Consider the following 16,316-nt stretch of genomic DNA (forward strand, 5'->3'; position numbering starts at 1 on the left):
ATCAAAAGGTTTGCATACTTGGCCAAATAGGATCATAGGTCACTGTGAAACAATACTTACTTATCTATTTAACCTAAATGACAATTAAAGACTTCACAGGCAAATATGGAAAGTTAAATAGTCATAAAAAGCCTTAACTTTTTTTAGGGGCGCCTGGGTAGTTCAGTCAGTTGAGTGTCAGACTCTTGGTTTCAGCTCAGGTCATGATCTCAAGGTCTGGAGATGGAGCCCCAGTCCGGCTCCCACTCAGCAGAGAGTCTGTTTTCCCTCTCCCCCTGCCCCGTCTCCCTGCACCCCCGCTTGCACGCTCTCTCTCTCTCTGAAATAAATAAATAAATCTTAAAAAAAAAAAGTTTAAAAAAAAAAAGCCTTGGGTGCCTGCGTGGCTCAGTTGGTTAAGCGTCTGCCTTCGGCTCCAGTCATGATCTCGAAGTCCTGGGATCGAGTTCCACGTCGGTTCCCTGCTCAGCGGGGTGCCTGCTTCTCCCTCTGCTCCTCTCCCTCTGATACCCTCCCCACTCATGCTCTCTCTGTCTCTCTAATAAATAAATAAAATCTTTAAAAGAAAAAAACCTTAGCTTTTTTAATATTGAAAAGACTCATTTTTTTCCTAAGTAATCAAAGACCTGATAAAGACAAAACAGAATCTTTGTTTTTCTAACAGATTATTTTAAAGGTAAAGAAAACTTTTGTTTACAATTCTTTATTAGCAGGGCAGGGTTACTTGGGTTAAGCATCTGCCTTCAGCTCAGGTCATGATCTCAGGGTCCTGGGACTGACCCCCGAATCAGTCTCCCTGCTCAGGGGGGAGCCTGCTTCTCCCTCTCCTTCTGTCCTTCCCCCCGCTCATGCTCTCTGTCTCTGTCTCTCTCTCTCTCAAATAAATAATTAAAATCTTTTTTTTTTTTAAAAAAGCAGGTCAACAATCTAAGAAAACTGTCCTTTTAACACAGAGAAAAACCAAATTCTAATTTGTGTACTTTTGATATTAAAACTCATTCTTAGCTATATTTTAATCTTAGCCAACTTGACCACACATTAAAATTCCTTTTCAGAGATTCCTTTATCACAAAACTTCTATAACTTTTTTCCTATATTCAGATGTTATCCTAAGTTTTCCCTCTGTAAATAAGAAGCCTCACTTTAGGACAAAATTCCTTTTTTTTTTCCCTCAACAAAAATGTATTTCCATTCCTCATACCTCCTTCTTCTTTTTTTAAAAGACAAATTTATTTTAGAGAGTGTGTAAGCAGGGGAGGGGGAGGGAAAGGGAGAGGGAGAGGGAAAGAATCTCAGGCAGACTCCCAACTGAGCACAGAGCCTGTTGTGGGGCTCAGTCTCACCACCCTCAGATCATGATCTGAACTGAAATCAAGAGTCAGATGCTTAACCAACTGAGCCACCAATTATCCTTTATTTTTTTTTTCTTTAATCCTGCTCCCTCTGGCAACCATCAGTTTGTCCTCTGTATTTATGGATCTGTTTCTGCTTTTTGTTTCGTTTTTTAGATTCCACACATAAGTGAAATCATACAGCATTTGTCTTTTCTGGCTGACTTATTTCCTTAGCATAATACCCTCTAGGTCCATCCATGTTGCTGCAAATGGTGAGATCTCATTCTTTTTTATGATTAAGTAATATTCCTGTGTGTGTGTGTGTGTGTGTGTGTGTACCACATTTTCTTTATTCATCTATGGATGAATACTTGGATTACTTCCATACCTTGGCTATTATAAATAATCCTGCAGTAAACATAGGGGTACATACATCTTTTTAAATTAGTGTTTCCAGTTTTGGGGGGTAAATACCCAATAGTGGAACTACGGGATCATATGGTATTTCTATTTTTCATATTTTGAGGAACCTCCATACTGTTTTCCACAGTGGTTGTACCAATTTGCATTCCCACCAGCAGTGCACAGGGGTTCTCTTTCTTCCACATCCTCACCAACACTTGTTATTTCTAGTCTTTTTTTTTTTTAAAGATTTTATTTATTTATTTATTTGAGAGAAAGAGAGAGAGACAGAGAAACAGCATGAGAGGGGAGAGGGTCAGAGGGAGAAGCAGGCTCCCCGCCGAGCTGGGAGCCCGATGTGGGACTTGATCCCAGGACTCCGGGATCATGACCTGAGCCGTAGGCAGTTGCTTAACCAACTGAGCCACCCAGGTGCCCTATTTCTAGTCTTTTTGATTCTAGCTATTCTGACATGTGTGAGGTGGTATCTCACTATAGTTTTGATTTGCATTTCCCTGATGATGAGTGATGCTGAGCATCTTTTCATGTGTCTATTGGCCATCTGTAGGTCTTTTTGGAGAACCGTCCTCTGCCCATTTTCAATTGAATTGTCTATTTTTTCCTCATACCTTTTTTTACTGAAAGCACACATCCTACTTCTCTTGCATATGGAGATGTTACCCCTCTTTTTAGTAGCTTTAACCACATATATTAATTAGAATTCTTAACCCTTAGCAGCCTTAACTAAGAAGTAAACGATTGTGAAGTGTCTTTTACATTAGCATTCTATGAATAGGTAATAAATACTTTTTATGATTTTTAGAAATATGTGTTTTTCATAGTATAATTTTTTTAAAAAGCATGAAACATATTTACTAACAGACCCAAATTTATCTTTAGTTTCTCCATATTAAGGAAGTCAAAAGTGAATAAACCTCTGTTCAGTAATTAATGTTTCATTATTTTATCTTATTTGGAAATTATCTAGATATTCAGTGAATTTAACTTAACTCATCACTTAATGTAGCAAAACTAAGATTTCAGGTTACCAAAATGATTTGGGGAAACTATTTTTTTTTAAGATTTTATCTGTTTATTTGTCAGAGAGAGAGAGAGCTCAAGCAGGGGTAGTGGCAGGCAGAGGGAGAGGCCTCTGAATGACCTTTTCCCCCTTTTGTTTCACTTCTGATAAGAATTACTTCACAAAGGTTTGTGCTTTTAATATTTTTATCTCAAAGTCAGGGGGAAAATGCAGGTTCCTCCAAGAAGGAGCTTGGTTTCCTAAGGCTAATAATTTACAAGCCTTTTGAAATAGGTAGGGGAGGTTTTGGAATTGGTAAAAGGAATAGGTAAACTGTGAATGGCCTCCAAAGGTGCATTTCTAATTTTGTAAAGATTTGTATGAGAAAGACAGTTGCTTTTTAATTCCTCAGAGAACTGGCTTGTAGCTTAGATGTTAAGGACTGCCATACCCATCCATCTGTGTTAGAATGCAGTATTGTTTCGGTTTTGGTTTTAGTTTTAGTTTTCCCTTGGCTATTAAGGGGAAAATGTAGCACTTTATCTCTGAGTCCATTGGCTCTGGGAGGGGCTCACAGAGGGCCCTCCTGCAAAGGTAGATTTGGAGGTGTCTATAACGTCATTACCTTGGTGGACTTTTGTTAATGATCCTGTAAAAGCAATTCAGACAGAGGGTAACTAGAATGAGTAAATAAAGGAGGATATAAGGAAGCATTAAGAATTAGGTCAGTCTTAAGAGTTTTTTGTGTTAGGTACCTCTGGGGTCTTTTTAATTTATCAGCGTTTTGCAACGAAACTTCCGATGAAGCTAGCTTTGAAATTTTGAAGCGTTTGCTTTAAGTGCGCTCCTTAAATGATCTTGTCTAACTGGAATGTTTCCCCTGATGGCCACTGTAATTCTAGGTTGTAATTCCCCTGAGGGCTGGAAGCAGTTTGGTAGGACCCTAGCCACAAATTCTGTCCAGTCAAATCTAGCCTCAAATGGGGTGCAACTCACATTTCTGTCCAGCCTTATTTTGGGGTTCCCAACCTGACCATTACCTAGCCAAGTTCAATAAGACACAAAACAAGCTTAGTACGATTTTGCCATTTTTGTAGATATTTATAGCTTCCGGGGCTATAGTTCTTAGATATAAAATAAGCAGGTGTGCTGGAAGGTGGTACATTTCACTCTTTGGGTTTTAAAGGATTGCACTTAAACAAATTTTATTCACCTGAGGCCTTCTGCTGGACCCAGTCCAGCTCAATTTGGACCCAGTTCAAGTCCTGCTGGTAACCACCACCAATTCTCAAAGTGGCAAGGGCTAGGGTTTTCCACTCCAAGACCTGGGAATGGTGGTCTGAAAAGGTAGGGGATGGGCTGGGTCAGAACCTCCTGCCCGGTCAAACTGACCCTCCCTGTAGAGGAAAGCCAATCAGGTCAAGAGGCTCTCAGAAGCGGGAGGAGCTTCCCCAAGGTCTTCAGAAGCCGTGAGACAGACTGGGGACTCAAAGGTCACAGGGTACCACGCCTGTATTTATCATTGTCCCTGGATGCCACAGGGAGGTTCTCTGGGGATCCCATTGCTGCCACCAATCAACATGTTAAGCAACAGAAATTCAGCTGAGTAATCTAAAAGATCAAATTGGCGGTATTGAATGATGCATGAATCAGGTGGCATCCCATCGAGCAGATAGAAAGGAGCCCTGTAGAGCTGCCGCAAAGGAAATGTTTTTAAAGGTAGAGGGAACAAAAAGGAAGTTATTAGCAAAGAATCCATTGTTTTAGGCAATGTAGCCCTCCAGAGGGGAACACACGGGGACTGTCAGTAAATTTCCTAGTGCCGACTAGGAAAAATTCCCTGTTGTCTGGCTGAAGGTTACCTTCCATCAGGGGCAGGGAGGGTGTGGGAAGGTGCTGAAACTAAGTTAAGTATCAAGTCTTGGTTTGCTGATGTGGGGCCCTTAACATAAATGACTCCATTTTGGACCTGTGGTTTTCTTTTTAATAGCATGCATATTAGGAAGCAGTTGATCCTTGAAATGTGGTCCCTGGACAGGCAGCATTAGCATGCCCAGAGTTTGTTAGCAAGGCAGTCTGGACTACTGGTTCTCAAGGTGTAGTGTAAGCTTCGAGCATCAACTTTGGCTGGAAACTTCTTAGAAATGCAGATTGTTGGATTCCACCCCAGACCTAGTGAATCAGACGCTTGGGGATGGCATCCAGCCGTCTGTGTTTTAACAAGCCCTCCAGGGGATTCAAGGTTGAGAACTGCTATACTCTATATTTGAATAAGTAGCCAGGATGGTACAAAAAGCATGGAAATGTCTGCCTTGCAGAGCTGATTTCATGTTCCTGTTTGGAGAAGGGAGTTTATCGCCTTCCCCACTGGGCTGTAGGCCTCGGTCAGCTCAGACGCAGTGTTTTCATGATGTCAGTCATTCTCCCTTTGTAGGTGGGTGTGACTACCACTGCAGATGGGTGTTCAGGTGTAGGTTTTCTTTTCTGTCTTCTTCCCCATGATATTTCCACATTTCATTTGCTCTTTCAAAAGCAGCGGCAGAGACACTAGTGAAGAACCTCAGAGGCAGGATGACCCAGCCGCCCAGAGCTCTGTTAACAGACAGAAGCAAAATCGCCCCACCAAGCCCCCGGCACCTGATGTTGCCGTTTACCCATAGGTGCTGGAACTTTCTCCAGGCTCAGATTCACAGATGTGGGCTCCTCCCCTCCTCGGTGAAAGCTTGGGGGAAATGAACTCAAACTCTCTTGTTGAGTTCCACTGCCATTTGCCAGAGGAACAGAAGATCACGCAAGGCAACATGTCCTTTATTAAATGCCTGGCATTTCAGGAAAAACTGCTGTTTGGGGGCCACTTCATAGACACAGCCCAGCCTTCCTCTTTATTCAGTGACATTTTGAAAATAATGTTTAATTTCAGAAATGGTATTCCAGGCATTGTTCTGAGCACTTATAAACCCATTCACTTACTTAACCCTCGTGCCTGCCTTATGCCCATTTTACAGATGAGGAAAGTGAGTTGTGGATGGGTTATGATACCTGCGCAGGGTCACACAATTTGTGTTTTTTGTTGTGGTTCCATGGTGATGGTGCTTCAACTTGGAAGGAACTTCATAGAGATGGGATCCAGCACCCTTGGGGCTTTAAAATGCTGACTCTGTGCCTCAGCCAGCTCTGAAATGAGAAACAGGTCCCCCTTCTCCCCCCACTTTTCATGTCATGGTCCCTGTGTTAGACGCTTATTCATTGAGATGTGAACCTGACTCTGGTTTCCCTACTGGGCACCTACAGTTGTCCCTTTCAGATAGCCGCCACTCAGAGTTTCCTGTCTCAGAAAGTGGGCATTGTTCTTCTCAAAGACCACCCCGAATACATCTTTCATCAGAATTGGGTTTACTAACTTGCTGCAGCCAGGGAGGACACACCAGAAGAAGTGTGGGGCGGGGGGGAGCGGTGGTCTCAGTTAAGAGGGGCTTGGAAGGGGCTTGTTATAGGATTTGAGCTTGTGCTAGCTAATTCTTTATTTATTTTGAGAGATAGAGTGAGAGAGAGAGAGCATGAGCAGGGGGCAGAGGCAGAGGGAAAGGGAGAAGCAGACTCCCTGCAGAGCAGGGAGCCTGATGCAGGACTCGATCCCAGGTCCCCGAGATCATCTGCCGAAGGCAGATGCTTAACCGATTGAGCCATCCAGGTGCCCCATGTGCTGGCTAATTCTAAGGAAGGAAGGGCTACAGATTTAGGGAAAAAAATACAGGATGCCCAGCTGAATTTGAATATTAGATATAGCATATATATAGACAATGCATTCTGTGCAATATTGGGGACATACTTATACTAAAAAAATTATTGTTTCTCTAAAATTGAAATTTACCTGGACACTGTATTTTATCTGGCAGCCCGGAAGGAGGATTTGAGTGTTCTCAGGAAGCTAGGACAATTTGGGTGATTGGGTAGCTTAATCATTTTTCTCTAGAAGGCAGGAGAAATAAAGGGAGCCCGAGGTAGCGGTGGTAAAGCAGCTAACACTCAGAGTCGGAAGAGGGGGCCATTTAGTCATTTTTGTGGTTTGGGCATTCTGTGTTCTGTCTTGTTTCAGACCTGGTGGCTAGTGGCCCTGCTGAAGCCATGTGTTGACATTCTGTGTGCATTACTAATGTCCACTTGGGAACAAGCCAGAAACATTGCTTACTTTCGCATTTAACTTCCAGATTCTGGGCTTGTTTCAGAGTCTCCCCAGATGCTAATGTCTCAAAGATGCAGGTCACTTGAGGTTCTGGTCTGGGACAGCCAGTTCAGTCTAGGCCGCTGGTTCTCCAGAGATAGTTTTTGTTGTTACACCATGGGTGGAGGTGTAACTGGCTGACTCCCTACAACGCACAGGCTGCACCCCACAATGAAGAATTATCTGGCCCCAAGTTTCCATCATGCTGAGGCCAAGGAATCCTGGTCTGCAATGTAAATTCGGAAATACCTCATTTCTGAGGTCTCTCTAGCTATCTCTGGGGCATGCCTTTCAGAACTAAAGGAAATGAAAGCAAGAAAAATGTGCACATATATTTAGGACCCACTGTCCTGAATTGGCATCATGTGGGACTAGCTCAGTGCCTGGCCTTTAATAGTAGGTGTTCAGTAAATATGCTGAATGCATGAAAAATGTGTAATGCATATATGTGTATGTTACGTATGCATTGTTCATTTATTCAGCACCTACAGTGGCAGGGCTGGTTCTGGGTACTGAGTGTGCAGTGATGTGGGAAACAGATAACAGAGCAACCTGTAGGGATGATTGGGGAGGGCTGGCATGCTGGCCGGGTGAGGAGCTGGCAGTTGGACGCCATGAAGGGTTTTGAGGAAGGGAGCACCATGATCCAACATACATGCAACCCTCTGAAAGTTCACTTGGCGTTAGTGCCCTGTCTACATTCCATCAACCAAGAAAACAGAAGTGCAGCTCAGATCTTGCCTGGGGTCCCTCAAAGGACCCAGAGTCACCTCTCACCCAACCCACTTGCAGCCGGCTCGCTAGTCATTCCCTGCACCTTGCCCATGTGCCCAGGAGCTCCCTCCCCTCTTCACTCTTTCAGAACTCCTCCCTGAGTCTCCTTTGCCTCAACCCCACCTTCTCATCTTTATCATACACAGCATCTTGGCCTGTCTGCAGTCCTGAGCTTGATGTTTTCCTTCTCTGTCCCTTAGTTTGAAACCGCACAGCAAACACGGGGCCAGAGCTGACTCCCCACTTAGAAGGTGGGAGAAGGAGGAAGATCACAAACTCTTATGTATCTGTTGTTAGGCCTGCCCCATACTTTTGAAAATCACCCCTGTGCCTGAAAGATGCAGTGAGGGCTGGAGAGGAGCAGCGGAGGGAAGGCGACAGATCAGGACAAAGTCAGCAAACTGACCCTGCAGACACCTGTTTTTGTAATTGCAACGCAGGCACACCTATCCCTCTGTGTATTGTCTACTGCTGCTTCCATCCACAACTGGGGAGCTGAGTTGCTATAGAGACTATCACCTGCAAATCCTAAAATATTTACATTCTGGCTTTCTATAGAAAAAGTTTGCTGACCGATGACTTGGGAGATAATTGCATTTTTGTCACGGAATTCCCAAAGTCAGTCTTGCGGGTGGGTAGCCATGTCACCACCTTACAAACGAACAGACGCATGCCACTGCCAATGAGAACTTGCTCTCTGAGGGCTGGGCCCCTTCTCTTTCCTGAATCACACTGCCTGCTTCATATGGGTCATCAGAAACAGCTAGAATGAATACACCAGAGGTCTCAACCTCAAATGCCTACAGGGGCCAGGTGAATCATGTAAACCAGTAAAGCCAAGCCAGGTGAAAGTTGATAAATGGCAACGATAGTTGATTGCAGTACTGAGGACAATAGGGAATGGTGGAGACTGTAGCAAACTGAAGAGCAGATGTCCCACATCAAGAGGGCAACATCACCAGGATAGCACTGTGTTTCTAATTTTCAAGAAGTTAAAGCCTTTCAACTTTTAAACTTGGGCTTTTGTGTAAATCTCCTGATTTTTGCATGAAATACATTTCATGTTTCAATGTTGGAACTGTTTTAACCATAAAAGATAGGACAGGCCCATCTGAGGCAAGCTGGACAAAACATAGCTGAGTGTGTCCAGAGGTCACCAGGGACATTGGAATGACCATCAGAGATTCCTTGCTGCTCTAGGAAAGACAGCAGGGAGTTTTCCTGGGTCCTCACCAGGAAAAGTTCCATATCAGCCATTAGCCTTGCGTTCTGGTCAAGCCTTCAGCTGGATGCTAAGAACAGCCTCACACGCCACTTATCTGCAGAGGGAAGGAAGTGCCCAGGAGTCAAAGAGGATATGGAAATGCAGGAAGGCTGAGCTCCCTGAGGAGGAGGAAGGTGGGTTCCAGGAGAGCTCCGGGGCCTGAGAGGAAGCTGCTAAATTCATCCCGGGCATGGCCAACAGGGGTGTCCCAGGAGTGCACATGTCAACCTTTTCAAATGTAATAAAGCTCAATTTTACCTTTAGTGCATCAAAGATAGGTGCCCCCTGAATGCAAGTCAAAATTGCAATGAGATATCACGTCACACCTGTCAGAATGGCTAAAATCAAAAACACAGGAAACAGCAGGTGTTGGCAAGGATGCAGAGAAAAAGGAGCCCTCGTGCACTATTGGTGAGAATGCAAACTGGTGCAGCCACTGTGGAAAACAGTATGGAGGCTCCTTAAAAAGTTAAAAATAGAACTACCTTATGATCCAGCAATCACGCTACTGAGTATTTACCCAAGGAATACAAGAACACTAATTCAAAAGGATACATGTAGCCTGATATTTATAGCAGCATTATTTACAATAGTCAAGATATGGGAGCAGTCCAAGTGTCCATCGATTGATGAATGGATAAAGAAGATGTGGTACATATATGCAATGGAATATTACTCAGCCACAAAAAAGAATAAGGTAAATACCATATGATTTCACTTATATGTGGAATTTAAGAAACAAAACAAATGAACAGGTTGGGAGAAAAAAGAGAGAGACAAACCAGGAAACAGACTCTTGGGGCACCTGGCTGGCTCAGTCAGTAGAGAATGCCACTCTTGATCTTGGGGTCGTCAGTTTGAGTCCCTCATTGAGTGTACAGCTTACATTTTAAAAAAAGAAAGAAAGAAAGAAACAGACTCTTAACTATAGAGAATAAACTGATGGTTACCAGAGGGGAGGCGGGTGGGGGGATGAGTTAATAGGTGATGGGAATTAAGGAGTACACTTGTCGTGATGAGCACCGAGTGATTAAAATAAGAACTTAAAAAAAAAAGTGGGGGAAATTCTGTGAAAAGGTCATGGGTTGCAAGTCTGAGAATCCTGGCTACTAATCCCTCTTACAACCATCACCAGCTGCTTGCCATGGGAAAAACTCTCAGAGCCTCAGTTTCCTCATCTGTAAAATGGGACCAAAAGTCCCTATCACACCGGGACAATGTGAGGATTATATGTGATGTATAGTATAGTACCTGACGCAGAGAAGGCCCCTCGTTAAGTGGTAGCTATCATTGGCTAAAGCTAACAAAGTGTATTTCTTTACCTTTCCTGTGACATGTGACACCGACTTCCTGGGACTTCCCCAAAGTTAGGACAGCTTCAGCTTCTCCACCATCGCATCCACAGTGCGATCTTTTCAAGACCTGACAAGGATCCTCCAAGAAGCGTTATGTTAGGTTCTGTATCTAGGAACTTGAGAAAGATTTTGGACATCAAAGGGAGGGCAGAAAACATAACCCACCGGAAACTAGAATAATGCTTTGGAATGAATCTCTCGTTCCCAGCATGCAAGAGAATGAGGGCTGGGAACAATTGGAGTAACTCAAAGACATCATTTATGACTAAGTACAAAGCTTTCCAAAATCAGACTGAAGAGGCAGAAATTACTCCCAGGTGAAAGAGGTGCATGCTCTGCCTCTGAAACTAACAATACTTTGTATGTTAATTAATTGAATTTACATAAACTTTTTTTTTAAAAAAAGAGGTGAATGCTTCACCTTCCCTTCCATTTGGAGAGACTGTAGTCATTTGTCGAGTATCTACTACAGTTGACCCCCGAACAACTCGGGTTTGAACTGTGTGCATCCACTTACCCGTGGATTTTTTTCGATAAATGTCGTACAGGGCTGTAAATGTATTTGCTCTTCCTTATGATTTTCTTAATAACATTTTCTTTTCTCTAGCTTGCTCTATTGTAAGGATACAGTCTGTAATACAAAATGTGTTAATTGATTGATTATGTTAAGGCTTCCGGTCAACAGCAGGCTCTTAATCAAGTTTTGGGGGAGTCCAAAGTTATACTTGGATTTTCAACTGTGTGAGAGGGTCAGTGCGCCAACCCATGTGCTCAAGGGTCAGCTGTACTTGAAGGAGCGGGACTTAGGTTGTGGGTGACAGAAAAAAATACAGGGAACACCATGCTTGCTGTCACGGTTTTGCTATGAATCTACCAAGGGACATAAAACAAAATACACCTGTTACCAGAGCAGTCCGTTCTGTTATCTCCTCTGGGCTCCCTTCACTGTCTCCTGCACCCCAGCCACTCACCTGCAGTCCTTTCCTCCTCTACCCCCAAGACCATATTAAATGCATTTAGAGTTTCCCAGATACTGAAAAAATTTTGATCCACCACCCTTTATATATAATTAAAAATAAATTTTTATTTTTCCCAAGTGACCCAAAAGTTAACTCTGATGAAATTTAAATTGTTTCTTTTCTGGAAATGTGACAGCCAAGTGCTGGGTGAGTCCATCAAAGATGAGCATTTGTTGAAGTTTATTTATTTATTATCCCTGCACCAGCGTGGGGCTCAAATCCATTACCCTGAGATCAAGAGTTGCACGCTTGACCGATTGAGCCCGCCAGGCGCAGCAAAGATGAGCATTTTCGTGTATATGTGTGCTGCCAGGTTTCCCATGCTGCTGGCATGGGCTGATTGGGGTTGGGGCTCTTACGGCCACGGATGTGCTGGGCACCTTCCTTATGCTATTTCCCTGCTATCCTCCCACCAAGTTACCCCTGCCCCTTTTCCAGATGAGGATTTCCAGATGGCCCCGTAGGTCCTACAGGTGGGAGGATCCCCAGCTGGCCTTGCCACCAGGCATGTGTGGTTTGAGGGCTCATCAGTAAGCTCAGCAGGCCTGCCTGGTGGCCACTGAGCGTTGACTGTCCTGGGGGCTCCGCTGGGTATACCTGGCATGCTCAGGGGCCACGGCTCAGCCAGGTGTCGGGGCTCAGCAGCCTTGGGCAGGAAGAGGTGCAGTCTGCCCTGGCTAACACTTCCTCTGGCTCGTGTTCCGAGGGCACATTGACGCAGATTTTGAGGATAAGGAACATAGCTTACTGAGCTTTCCAAAGGACAGATTTCCCAACAATAAGAATGTGATAGTGAGCTTTGGAGATGTGCTAGCAAAAATTAGGGAAGTGGTTTCTGGCAGCTGGGTTTTCATTCTTATATGCATCGTTTTAATTTTTTTCCCCCTTGGGGTTGGGGGTAGAGAAGGGAGGTTATTGGTATATTTTACAGAAGAGTTGCAAGAATAGCACGAGGGATTCCTTGTATTACATACTTTCATGTATAATTTCATGTACATACGTACTATATAATTCAAATTTCCATAGAAGTTGCCAGAATAATACCAGGGACTTCTCTATACCCATTACCCCAGTTCCAGATTCCCTAGTTGTTTACATTTTACACCATTTGCCTGATCACTCTCTTTCTCTCTCTCTCTCTTTTTTTTTTAAGTAGGCTCCTCACCCAATGTGGGGCTTGAACTCACAAACCTGAGATCAAGAGTCATGTGCTTTACCAACTGAGCCAGCCAGGCACCCTCTCTTTCTCTCTTTCTACATATACACATGCACAAGCAATTGTATAACTATGTAACTATTCCATAAATATGTAAATTTTGCCTCTATAGGTAGTCATATATGTGATATAGTTTCTGAACCATTTGAGAATACAGTGGAGACATCACACCCATTTAAACCCTTCCATGTCCTTAGGAGCGAGGACATTGCCTTACATATGCACAGTAAATGATCAAACCCAAGAAATTAAACATGGCAACAACACTACTCTAGCCCACAGTCCATCTTCAATGTTTGGTGATTGCCCCAGTTATGTCCTTATGGAATTTCTTCTCCCCTCATTCTGGATCCAACCCAGGCTCACTTGTGCATTTAGGGGTCATGATTCTTGAATCTTCAAATGACACCGTTTATTCATTTTATTATTATACATTGAACTTGTTAAAGTGTAACATACATACAGAAAGTTTTCACATCAATATCCAGCTTGATGAATTCTCACAAAGTCAACCTACCTGGTACTGGTTCTTAATGGTACTTTATATATGATGTCAAAAACATCAGTCGTGGGGCGCCTGGGTGGCTCAGCCGGTTAAGCGTCTGCCTTCAGCTCAGGTCATGATCCCAGGGTCCTGGGATCGAGCCCTGCGTCCAGCTCCCTGCTCATCAGGGAACCTGCTTCTCCCTCTCCCTCCGCCCCTGCTGGTACCTTCCCCCTCCTCCCGGCTTGTGCTCTCTCTCACACGTGCTCTCTCTCTCAAAGAAATAAATAAAATCTTTAAAAACAAACAAACAAAAAAACACATCAGTCCCTTGGTTATCAGAATAGACGATTCTCAGGACATGAGCCCAGTGCATGGTTGTGCCGCCATTGCTCATAGACACAGAAGAGACACAGGGGGTTCCACCCAGCTCCCCAGCTCTGGGACCAGCCTCAGGTCTCCTGCTGTAAGCCCATGCTTCTACTGGTGGCCAGGTCTAACGCCTTGGGGCATCTCAGCCCAGCTGCCTGATTCCAGGGGGCCTGTCCAATATTAGAAAGATTCCCAGCATCCTTGGCTGGGATGATAATTCCTAATCTTTGTGTGTGAACAGCAGGCCTTTCTTCTCCATCCTGAGTGTCTGATGTCATCAGGAAACAGGACACCCCAAGATGTGGAAGAGGCATGGCAGACGGGGCTGCATTTTGTCCCCCCCCCCCATCGAGGCACCATCTGAGTGTGCCTGCCCAGGGTTGGCCCTCAGTCCATATCTACATGGACTCAGTGAAAGTGCTGTCAAGAGGGTTACTCTTCTTTACATTTCACTCCTCTCTTGGGTATTGCTTTAGGTGATTGTTACCTTTTTAGGGAACCCAGAGTTTAAAGGGTGCTGCTGGGTTATTAGAGATCATTTCCTCCGAAGATGGTCTCTACAGCATACATTTATAAAAACACAAAACAAAAACTCTGATACCCTGTTTTCTGACTTTTATGGATTCTGAGTTTTTAAAATATGGTAAAACATATACAACATAAAATGTACTACTTTAACTATTTTTTTAAAGATTTTATTTATTTATTTGTCGGGAGTAGGGGGGCAGAGAGCACAAACAGGGGGAGTGGTAGCCAGAGAGAGAGGGAGAAGCAGGCTCCCTACTGAGCAGAGACCCCGAGGCGGGGCTCAATCCCAGGACCCCGGGATCATGACCTGAGCCGAAGGCAGATGCTTAACCAACTGAGCCACCCAGGCATCCCCAATTTTAGCTCTTTTTAAGTGAACAGTTTGCGACATGGAACAACTCACAACAGTGCATTCACAACATTGTGCAAACATGACCACCATCCAGATCCAGAACTTTTTCATCTTCCTGAACTAAAACTCTGACCCCATTAAACACGAATTCCACATTCCCCTCCTCCCAGTGCCTGGTAACCACATTCTACTTTCTGTCTCTGTGCATTTGACTATCCCAGATACCTCATATAAGTGGAATCATACACTATTTGTCTTTTTGTGACTGGGTCATTTCATTTACTGCAATTTTCATCCAATTGTAGCAAGTGTCACGGTTTCTTTCCTTTTTGAGGCACAGACATAGTCCATTGTCTGTATATATACCATTACACATATATTTTCTTTATCCATTCATCCACTGATGAACGTTGGGGTTGCTTCCCCCTGTTTAGCTCTTGTGAGTAATGCAGCTACGAACATGGGTCAGATTCTGTTTTTAAAGAACATGTTCTTAGTTCCCTTGCCCTGAATCAGAATATTAAGACTTCTCTGATTAGGGGTGCACCACCCACAGGGTGCATGTGCGTGTGCGTGCACGCAAGTGTGCGCGCGTGTGTTGTGATGAGTACAGGCTAGGGCTGAAGTGAAACCCAAGTCTGTCTTGCAAAATGCAGCTCCCTGTGTTTACTGGCTGGAAGGGGCCAAGGGCTTTAGTAACAGTGCAACCTATTTAGTGATCCGAAGGGCTATACTGAGAGTCAGGTGAGTTATGTTGAGTAAATGCAAGTTGTCGGTATTACTAGCGTCTATGAGCACACGCCAGACACTTGTTCCTGTTCCTTATTTCTGTCTTACCTTCCTGATCACATTGTAAGCCTTTTCCAGGACAGGAATATGTCTTACACCTCTTTTGGTGTCCATTTAGCCTATTACCCTAAAGGGAGCAGGTCTCCAGTAAATGAGTTGACAGTGACTCACATTTTTTTAATTTTATTTAAATCCAAGTTAGTTAACATATAGTGTATTAGTTTCATGGATAGAATTTAGTGATTCATGAGTTGTTTATAACACCCAGTGCTCATTACATAATGTGCCCTCCTTAATGCCCATCATCCAGTTACCCCATCCCTCCACCTCCCCTCCAGCAACCCTCAATTGCTCCTAGGGTTAACAGTCTCTTACAGTTTGCCTCCCTCTCTGCTTTTGTCTTGTTTCATTTTTCCTTCCCTTCCCCTATGTTCATCTGTTTTGTTTCTTTTATTCCATGTATGAGTTAGATCATAAGGTATTTGTCTTTCTCTGACTTACTTTGCTTAGCATAATACCCTCTAGTTCCATCCACATCATTGCAAATGGTAAGATTTCTTCTTTTGTTGGCTGAGTATATATATATAAGGGAATATATATATATGTATACACACACACACACACACACCATATCGTCTTTATCCATTCATCCATCGATGGTCATCTGGGCTCTTTCCATATTTTGGCTATTGTGGACATTGCTGCTATAAACATTGGGGTGCATGTGCCCCTTTGAATCACTATGTTTGTATCTTTTGGATAAATACCTAGTGGTGCAATTGCTCGGTCGTAGGGTAGTTCTATTTTTAACCTTTTGAGGAAGCTCCATACTGTTTTCCAGAGTGGCTACACCAGTTTGCATTTCCACCAGCAAGCAGTGTAAGAGGGTTCCCCTTTCTCCACATTCTCGCCAACATCTTTCGTTTCCTGAGTTGTTAATTGTAGCCATTCTGACCAGTGTGAGGTGGTATGTCATTGTGGTTTTGGTTTGTATTTCCCTGATGCCGAGTGATGTTGAACATTTTTTCATGTGTCTCTTAGCCATCTGTATGTCTTCTTTGGAGAAATGTCTGTTCATGGACAGTGACTCATGTTTCAGATTTACCTATCTACCCATGCTGTGCTTTGACATCACCAGTGTCCAGTATGTACTTTCCCATCATCAGAAAGATTTTTCTTTGTGA

General features: G+C 43.7%; 1 protein-coding gene across 19 annotated transcripts in view; it reads left to right on the top strand.

The window, feature by feature from the left end:
* Window positions 1-16,316, top strand: part of RIN2 (Ras and Rab interactor 2) — a 216,369-nt gene that overhangs the window by 119,076 nt on the left and 80,977 nt on the right. The window contains exon 2 of one of the 19 annotated variants that reach the window (XM_081831965.1): window positions 1,509-1,606. The exons of the other annotated variants lie outside the window; for them this stretch is intronic. Within the exon in view, the coding sequence (XP_081688091.1) occupies window positions 1,592-1,606 (15 nt within the window). The 5' untranslated portion in view covers window positions 1,509-1,591. The remainder of the gene's footprint in view (window positions 1-1,508; window positions 1,607-16,316) is intronic. 19 annotated transcript variants of the gene reach the window in all.

This window comes from Leptonychotes weddellii, chromosome 10 (genome assembly GCF_054177405.1).
Source record: "Leptonychotes weddellii isolate Sample4059 chromosome 10, ASM5417740v2, whole genome shotgun sequence".
Taxonomy (NCBI): Eukaryota; Metazoa; Chordata; class Mammalia; order Carnivora; family Phocidae; genus Leptonychotes; species Leptonychotes weddellii.